This window comes from Capricornis sumatraensis, chromosome 5, assembly GCF_032405125.1.
Source record: "Capricornis sumatraensis isolate serow.1 chromosome 5, serow.2, whole genome shotgun sequence".
Lineage (NCBI taxonomy): Eukaryota > Metazoa > Chordata > Mammalia > Artiodactyla > Bovidae > Capricornis > Capricornis sumatraensis.
In genome coordinates, this window is record NC_091073.1 from 61,518,043 (window position 1) to 61,528,031 (window position 9,989).

Sequence of the window (9,989 nt, forward strand, 5' to 3'; positions counted from 1 at the left end):
AGTACAGATTTTGCTGCCAGTGGGAATAGACAGTTAACAAATGAGGCCTCTGTGTGATGTGGCGGTGACGGTGGGTAACGAGGGATTCAGGCCCCATCTAAAGGGCCAGCTCCTGCTCAGCAAGAGATTCTCTACCGAAAGAGAAAGTGAGCCGTGTTGCTAGAACTTCCAGTGCTTAAAGAAATGCACATTTGGTGGGAAACCGTCCTATTTTACAAAATTAACAACCGAGGCTTTTAAAAACACTGCAGATGAAACGTCTGCTCTCTCAGGCTACGTAGCCTGAGGGCTGCCAAGCCGCGGCTTCAGCTTTTGAGTCTGGCAGGAGCTCAGAAGTCTCCAGGCCTGGCATGCCTTCCCCAAGGGTGTGGGAGAGAAAGGCTTCAGACTCTGGGTTTTGATGGGGGACACAGCAGAGCTCATCACCCTGTCGCTGAACAATCTGCCGTTTCCCCTCCGCACAGGGCTCCGTGCAGTCCTTCACCCCCTCTCCCGTGGAGTACCACTCCCCGGGACTCATCTCCAACTCCCCCGTGCTGTCGGGCAGCTACAGCAGTGGGATTTCGTCCCTCAGCCGGTGTAGCACGTCAGAGACCTCAGGCTTTGAAAATCAGGTGAATGAACCTTCTGCGGCGCCGCTGGGGTCGGGGCCGGGCTACGGCGGCGGGTCGGAGGAGCCGGTGCGTAAGGAGAGCAAGACGCCGCCGCCGTACAGCGTGTACGAGCGGACTCTGCGGCGCCCCGTGCCGCTACCTCACAGCCTCTCCATCCCCGTCACCGCCGAGCCGCCCGCCTTGCCCCCCAAGCCCCTGGCGGCGCGGTCGGGCCACCTGGAGAACGGGACCAGGAGGACGGACCCCGGCCCGCGGCCCAGGCCCCTGCCCCGGAAAGTCTCCCAGTTATAAGTCCCTTTTCTATTTCCCTGCGACGCATTCTTTGCCGTTTACAAGACATTAAGAGGTATGGTGAAAAGACATCTTTAGTGTAGGCACTTTAATAACTTAACTCAGATTTGTCTTTAGATGAATGGAATTTAAACTCGCTTAATAGAATGTTGCACAATATTAAAAGTTACTGACCCCCAACGCCAGATGTCCCAAGTATGGCTGAATTTCATTACACCGTTTCTCGTTTGAAAGTGATAGTGATAAAGCCTTCTTTTGTATCTTTTTATGTTCACTTTTTTTTTTTTACATAGTTTAATCTCAACCAGTAAAATATTGTCAAACAATACGAAGCGTGATAATGTTGTATACTTTTTACTGAATACTTGATACTTCATGAAAGCTTAAGTCAGTGCACATCCTAAGGCAGTGGTCCTTACCTTAGAAGACTTCTGTAAATAACGTGAGATTTCTGACTCTTTCTAGCAACAGACAAATGAATGCACATCATCCTAATTAAAAGTTAAAGCAGGCTAGTGAGATATACACTAAAGAGGTTGCAAGGATTGGGACTGGAAGCGGTTTTGTTCTTGAAACATACTTCTTTAAGGTTGCTTTTGACCTTGACTGCTGTCTACATTCTTCAGAAGCTACTCTACCAGTTGGTTGGTAAACCGTTTAGTACCCTGACCCCATGGTATCTACTGTATTTCTTTTCAAGGTGCAATTTACTTCCAGAGTTCCATTCAGGTTGATGAAGCAAAAGACCCCAGGAGAAATGTTTACTTGAATCTTGTGCTTCTTTAGATAATTTCCGCTACCCAATTTGTCATTGAAGAAGAGATGTTCATGTATTAAGTAGGCACAAATTAATGTGTCCCATTAATAAGAATTCAGGAATCAATACAGGACAGTATTAAATCGATAGAGTAAATGAAGAAAAAAAGTAGAGAAAATATATTAGCATGATTAAATGGCAAAAGGACTTTCAAAAGGCAAGGGCATTAACTTTCAGTCCTGCACAAAATAAGAAATTCCTCACAACTCCATTGTTACCAGTGGGGCTTGTCTTCTGAACGAATCCTGTTGTCCTTTTGTTAAAGGAGGATGGCTGTAGACTGCTCTAGCTTGAACATTACAATATAGCGTCTTAGATCTAGATAGGGATGCTAATGCCACAGTCATAGGAGTGTGAAAAGAGAAAAGCACCTTGTATGTAGTAATGTATTTTGTATCTTGTTTTCTTTACTGACTGTTTATAACACTCAACTGACAATAGATATGAACTGTATTTTAAATCATACTGTTGAATATTTTCCCTCTTTTGTTGGGAAGCTCATTTTAGTTTAACTGTGTTTGTTTTTGTTGATAGCTTACCCAGAAGGCAGTGACCACTTTTTTATATTCCCTTCGAAACCATTCAGCAGGTATATGCTGTTGAGACTGGTTATAGAGGTTTTCTATAATAAATGTTCAAGTATTTTTGTACATAATTGGTTAATTTTAATAAGAGATACCATTACATGTAAAAAAATTAAAAATAAAAGCAAACTGTTGTGGATGCAGTATGATTGTTATAATTATGCCAAATACTTTATGTATGGAAAAAGAATATTTGTACATATGTGCTTTTAACAATAATTCTGCCATATTGACTACAGTTTTGAATGTCAGAAAAATTAATATATGTTAAAATATTTATGTTTAGTGAAAGTATTCTTAATAGAGAAAAGGAACATGAATTTCAGCTTTGTATCTTGCAAGTATTTCAGTTGAAAATTTCTTGAACTAGCTTTTGCTTTTGATGATAACACTTTGTGTTTGTAATCACATCCTTAAGTATATATATATATCTATATATATAGGAAGATACATATTTCTGTTGCTTTAAAGAAGTAAAGCCTTCCTTCCATTTAAATAAGGTGACATGCTTAAGATAACAAAGCTCTGATTTCCTTTTCTTCTGTAATTTAATAGATTTCTTGACTAGTGCTTGGGCACAGTGTAAATCAGTGTTATTTGCTCTTGAATCCATTTTTTTAAAAAAATTGGGGCAATGAACAGTCCATCATGTGTGTGTATTTCTGAAGCAGCTATATAGCAGAACATTTCAAGAGATTCTGTTAGCCTAGATGTTCATGTTGGTTGCTGCTGAACGGTAAATATTAAATAAAATTACCTGATTAATCTTGGTATTTCTGTCTTTATTCCAGTCATAAGCATATCCTTACTTGAACAGAAGCTATGTAAATAACTTCCAAATGTACAAAAGGAATAGATGAGTGCTGCTTTTGCCAGCTGCACCAACTATCTGCATGCCTGCTTTCTCCCTGATGTTCGTAAAATTATAGGAAATATATTTAACAATGCAAAGTCCATTGACTACCAACTTTGCTAATAAACCCTGGCTTTTAATTTTGTGAGCTGCATCTATGCTGTGTTAGATTTACAACATTTATGTCACTCAGTGCTAAGCAGACCACTGGCTAAAGCCTCTGTTCCATTAAATACCAAAACTCACTTAAAGGTCATTGTCAACGTCTTCCTGATTATTTCTCAACATTAAGTGATTTTAGAGCATTTGGGGAACATTTTCATCACCACTGAATCCACAAGTGTTTCGATTCTACAAGCTTAATTATAATAAGAATAGCTTCTTTCTCTACTTTAGTAGTCTTCTCTCTGGATTGATATTGATTGTTCTACAAAATACAGCAAAGAAAATAACAAGTTACACAGCTTTGCCCTTATTTGATCTTTACACATTAAAAGATAGCCCTACCAGAATGAATTCTTAGTTATTAACTGAAATAAACCTTGTCCTCATTATAAAATACCATTAAAAAAAACCTTGAAAATTTGACAGCCCCCTAGTGTAACTATTATTTTTACATATTCCTTTTGTCTTTTCTCTATGCATATATCGCACACTTTCCCTACATTGTTAAGTGCTGGTTCCCCAAATATCCCAACATAATTTATCGACAATAGAGGGCTGAGTTCACTGCCCCCTGACATAACAGAGAACGTCACTTCAACAGAGCTTTGACAGTATCGCTGAGGGGCAAGGGCAAGATCAGAGTTTACTGAAATCCTAGAATTTTGTTTAAGGTAGATCTTTGAAGGAGCAGGGCTTAAGACTAGGTTAAGTTAAGTCGCTTGCTCAGTCGTGTCTGACTCTGCGACCCCATGAACTGTAACCCACCAGGCTCCTCCATTCATGGGATTTTCCAGGCAAGAATACTGGAGTGGGTTGCCATTTCCTTCTCCAGGGGATCTTCCTGACTCAGGGATCAAACCCAGGTCCCCCGTATTGTAGGCAGACGCTTTAACCTCTGAGCCACCAGGGAACCCTAAGACTGGGTACAGATCATGATATAATTATTGAAGACTGGTAAGAAACAGCAGGAGAGTCTTAGGACATAACTGTTAGTTGATAATTTCTATTGACAACTTGATGAGTTTGTTGACAAATTACATCATAAAAATAAAGTCATTTACCCGGCAAAAAAGACTCCTGGAAGAGTAAAGTTATACCAGCAAATGTTGGAATATGGAGGTCATATTCATGTACTGTATGGAGTAGATGGTTTTTGTTTTCAACATGTATGTTTAACAGAGTCATAGTCACAGGGTACTGGAGAGACTACTCAGTTTTTTGTTGTTTAATGTAACAGTACAGTAAGTATTTTCATATTTTTTACATGTACATAAAAACCAAAGTATATATTCCCACCATTTACTTAACCATTCCCCCATTAATGGACATGATATTATTTCCAGTTTTTCACCAATGCAATAATATCATTGGGACATACAGCTTTTTCCATGTTTTAGATTAATTCCTTAACATGGAATCCAAGACTAAAATTGCAAACACAAGGGAAGGATGATTTTTGTTGTTATCGTGCATATTGGCAAATTATTTCTCAAAAGTATTGTAACAATTTTAATGCCACCAGCAATATTTTTCTAAGGTTGGATAGCGATGCCATTATTTTTTGCTATGTGGGAAGAAAATATTGCTGCTTTACCTAAAATTTGAGAAAATATTACTCCACTAATTATTTTACAGAATTGTGTATAAGGAAGTTGATATCTATAAAGAAAAGGAGAGAGAAGACAACATCAGAGTAACAGGCACTAACACTTAAGTATGTCACCTACTGAAAATACTTCATCCCAGAGAAGGCAGTTTAGATCCTCTATTTCTATGGAATACTAGAAAATCCCTGACATTCTGAACACAAGTGCCATCTCACTTATCCAGTTTACCACCCCGCCCCCCCCCCAACCCCCATCATTCACAACCAGTGAAGAAGCCAAACCCTAGAAGTGAGGATGCTGAACAGCCATAATAAATGCCACCATCAGCTGAGTGAAATGTCCCAAGAAGATGAGGCTGATGAAACACTTGATGTGTTTGAACTTACTGACAGGAGATGAAACTTTTGTAAGACAGTTGAGGGATGGATGAGAGAAGTACCTAGAAATCTATGCAAGTCAAAGGGAAAGGAAAAAACTCCAGAGAGAACAGAAAAATGTTTAAATAAGTAAATGTAATTATAATATACCAAGGAGTCAGCTCTGCATATTTACATAGTCTTGGAAATGTAAAATATGTAACTCCAAATTATATTGGAAAGATGTGTGTATGTGGCGAAAGTTGTTCAGTCGTCTCCGACTCTTTGCAGTCCCATGGGCTGTACAGTCCATGGAATTCTCCAGGCCAGAATACTGGAGTGGGTAGCCTTTCCCTTCTCCAGGGGATCTTCCCAACCCAGGGATCAAACCCAGGTCTCCCACATTGCAGGCGGATTCTTTCTACATTGCAGGCAGATTTTTTTTACCGGTTGAGCCACAAGGGAAGCCCAGGAATACTGGAGTCGGTAGCCTATCCCTTCTTCAGCAGATCTTCCCAACCCAGGGATCAAACCAAGGTCTCCTGCATTGCAGACAGATTCTTTACCAACTGAGCTATCAGGGAAACCTAAACATGTAACCACCTTGAGTGGTAAGGAGGACAAGTTCCCCTGACCTGCAGGGGGATCAAACCTGCGACCTTGGCGTTACTAGCACCACGCTCTGGCCAACTGAACTAATCGGCCATGACATGTATGTGGAGAATAACAAATTCTCTCATATACGATGTCAATCAGAAATGCCTAAAATTTAAAGACAATCAAAAAGTAGCAATTAAAAATAAAGTAGCAATTTAAGATGTTTTTAAAATCTAGATATAAAAGCAAAAATTAAGAAATAACTTGAAAACAATGCCCTCTGTGGAGTGAAATAATGACTGCAGGACATTCCTGTTCTTCACAGTGGTTTAAACAACTATATGCATATTTTAAGATTGTTTTTTTAATGGTTTCTACAATGTTCACCACACTGGCTTCACTTTTTTTTTTTTTTTTTCCTTCCAAATTCAAGACAGACCTGGATTTGGAACTCTGAGAAACACATATAGAGCTTGCCAGAAGATTTCTACTTCAAAAGCATGGGTGCGACAGGTTATAGGGAGTAAAGGGGAGGAGTTTGGACCTATATAAAACTCCTCTGGGAGAAGTGATTGGCAGTAATACAAACATTTTAATTCCAATCATGACTTAAGCCTGTCCACTAAGTCATTTGCAATTATTTTTAGGGGGCCGGCTCCTCGTTTTTTAGTAGCAGCGTGAAGCAACCAATAGATTTAGGCATGTCTGAAAAGAACACTGCACACATCAACAGTTCACAAGTTCCTTTCATGTCAATAACGTGAATTTTCTCATCTCGAAAAAACACTCAGGTCTTAGTGTGACAGACTTGGGAACAACAATCAACAGTCCCATGTTATTTCCCTTCAAGAGGGAGAAAATTAGGTTATTAACAAATAATTAGGTTAGTTTTTTGTTAAAGGTAAAAAAAAGGTGAGCATTAGAACTTCAAGCCTGAAATGAAATTTGGCAGAGGGTCTCCTGGTACATCCACTGTTCATTCCCCTCACTATACCTCAACCTCTTGCTTCACCACCCACAACTTATCCAAATCTTTGTTCCAAAACCAGAAAAAGAAGAAACTCCTTCACTGGGATTAAGTTTTCTACCCTTGAGTTGATCCTACTTCATCTCCCTCTGAATCAATCCTTCTTTATGGATGAGGAAGTGAGGGGAATCTGACCTTTAATCTACTTAAAGCAACTGATCTTGATGACTAGGTCTGAAGATAAGAACAAATATAAGTAAATGTTTACCAACCTCAGATAACTTTCCCCTCTTTTTTTTTCTTCTTGGTCAGGCAAGTGTCTGAGCTTAAGAATTTATAAATTGGCATTAAATTTCAAAACATATATGAGTCAAAGAAAAATATAGCCAAGAAATAAGAGCAAACAGACTAAAAAAAAATTTCTCCAAATATGACAGTGTTAATATCCTTGTGAAGAATTCATCTAAATTGATTTTAAAAAGTATTAAGACTGTTAAGAGGTATTAGAAAGAAGGGGAGAAAATATGCCAACAGGCAAATAAACAGTTTACAAAAGATGAACCATAAACATATGGTAAAATAATTAACTGAACTACTAATCAAAGAAAAACAAATGGAAACAATGAAGTAACATTTGTCGCTTATGAAATTAGCTATATGTATAAGGTCAGGTAACAAAGAGGAGATCAGTCCTGGGTGTTCTTTGGAAGGACTGATGCTAAAGCTGAAACTCCAATACTTTGGCCACCTCATGCGAAGAGTTGACTCATTGGAAAAGACTCTGATGCTGGGAAGGATTGAGGGCAGGAAGAGAAGGGGACGACAGAGGATGAGATGGCTGGATGGCATCACTGACTCGATGGACGTGAGTCTGAGTGAACTCCGGGAATTGGTGATGGACAGGGAGGCCTGGCGTGCTGCGATTCATGGGGTCACAAAGAGCTGGACACGACTGAGCGACTGAACTGAACTGAACTGAACAAGGAGGGAAGGCTTCCCAGGTGGCTCAGAAGATAAAGAATCTGCCTGCAATGCAGAAGACCTAGGTTCAATCCCTGAGTTGGGAAGATCCCCTGGAGAAAGAAATGGCAATCTGCTTAAGTATTCTTGTCTAGAAAATTCCATGGACAGAGGAGTGTTGTGGGCTACACTCTGAGGTCACAGAGTTGGACATGACTGAGCAAATAAGCACACAAGCACAACAAGGAGGTAAAACTAATAGTGTTTAAAATGCGGGAAAAAAAAGATTTAAAGTATATGCACACTGGTGATATAGTAGAGGAGACAAGATGTCAAAGTAAAAGAACGTGAGTGATTCCTTCTAACAAAAACACCAAAATCACAACAAACTGCTAAATAACCACCAACCAACAACAACAACAAAAATGCTGGAAGCTTCAAAAAAAAAAAAAAGATACATCCAAAGCCAAAGAAGAAGCCACAAAAGAAGGCAGGAGGGGCACAGTCACAATAAGATAAAGTTCCACACATTCTAGGTGGCAACCATAAACTGGAAAAGAGTTATATCACAGAAGTTCTTCAAGAGGAGTGAAAGTTCTGCCTCCCAGGCAACAAGATGAGGAGTCCCCAGAAAATCTAATTTTGAAGACCAATGAGGTTTGATTGCAGGAATTCCACAGGACTAGGTGAAACAGAAACTCCACTCTTGGAGGACACACACAGTATCTCGTGCAGACCAAGACCCAAGGAAAAAAGCAAGTGACTGGACAAGAGATTGGGGCAGACATATCTGCTAATACTGCGAGGTCTCCTACAGAGGAAGGGGCAGTGATGCCTCACTGTGTGGACAAGTACACTGGCAGTGGCAGTTCTGGCAAGTTCTCACTGGCATGAGCACTCCTGGAGGCTGCTGTTTCCTCACCAAACATGGCCCCACCCAGCAGCCTGTCTCACCAAGCTACGCCCCCGCTGCCGCAAAACTTCTAGGGCCCACAACAGATTTCCCAACCTGGGCATCCAGGAAAGGGACTGAGAACCCCTAGGGAATTTGACTTTGAAAGCCAATGGGATCTGATTACAGAACTTCCACAGGACTGGGGAAACAGACTCTTGAAGGGCACGACAAAACCTTGTGCACATCAGGACCCAGGGGAAAGGAGCAGTGTTCCCACAAGAGACTGAGCCAGACTTGCCTGCGAGAGTCCTGGACTCTCTGGTGAAGGCGTGAGTTGACAGTGGTCAAGGACCGTTTCAATGTTCAAATAAATGCATACTTTCTGTTGCCAACCAGCCCCCACCCTTCAGCCCATTAGTTTTTTTTAGCACTATGTTCTTAATATTTTATGCATCTGACTTGAACAAATTTTCTGAATAACAGTCTTCCACCAATTTAAGGAATATAAGAATGCTCTTTCAAAGCCAGTAGCAGGAAGCAGGACAGTGGCCTGCTTCAGAGTCAGGGGCACTGACAACAACAGTCCTCAGAGCTGTGACATGCTAGCATAAGTCCATTTGAAGGTGGGGACCACTATAGCCATTACCCCTACCATTGTTTGGCCTCAGGCCAAACTACAGGGAGGGAACACAGCCCAAGATGATGATTTAACCTTGGGACCAGAGACCAGGCTTGATCACTCAAGAGATCTTGTATAGCAAAGTTTTATTAAAGTATAAAAAGGGACAGAGAAAGCGTCTGACATAGATATCAGAAGGGGGACGGAGAGTGCCCCTCTTGCTAGTGTTAGCAAGGGAGTTATATACTTTTTCAATTAGTTATTACAGTAAATTAAAAGAATGTCTCAAGGCGGTAAAGATCTTACTAGACCCACTCCCATAATTTTCATTTTAAAATAACAGGATTAGCCAGAAGGTTTTCGGGAAGGAGAAACTGTCCTCAAGCAGGATACATTGTTGTTATATAATCCTTAGTATAGAGTTTAAAATGAGTTGCTTGTTGTATAATCATCAGATCCAGGCTTAAAGAGAGAAATGTTTTATGTGACTAAGGAAAGTAGAGGGAAAAAAAGATGTTTGTCCTTTCCTCCTCCCTGAGAATTCCAGACCCCTTTCTTCTCCTTGAGAATTCCAGACCCTTTCTCATCCTTGAGGACCCCAGACCTCTTAACAACTTGCCTAGGAATTGACTCTCTCAGAAGCCCAGCTCTCCGAATGGAGCGT

General features: G+C 40.5%; 1 protein-coding gene across 1 annotated transcript in view; it reads left to right on the forward strand.

The window, feature by feature from the left end:
- Positions 1-2,996, forward strand: part of DOCK4 (dedicator of cytokinesis 4) — a 472,233-nt gene extending 469,237 nt beyond the window's left edge. The window contains exon 53 of the mRNA XM_068972403.1: positions 465-2,996. Within this exon, the coding sequence (XP_068828504.1) occupies positions 465-905 (441 nt within the window). The 3' untranslated portion in view covers positions 906-2,996. The remainder of the gene's footprint in view (positions 1-464) is intronic.
- Positions 2,997-9,989: the final 6,993 nt, after the last annotated feature.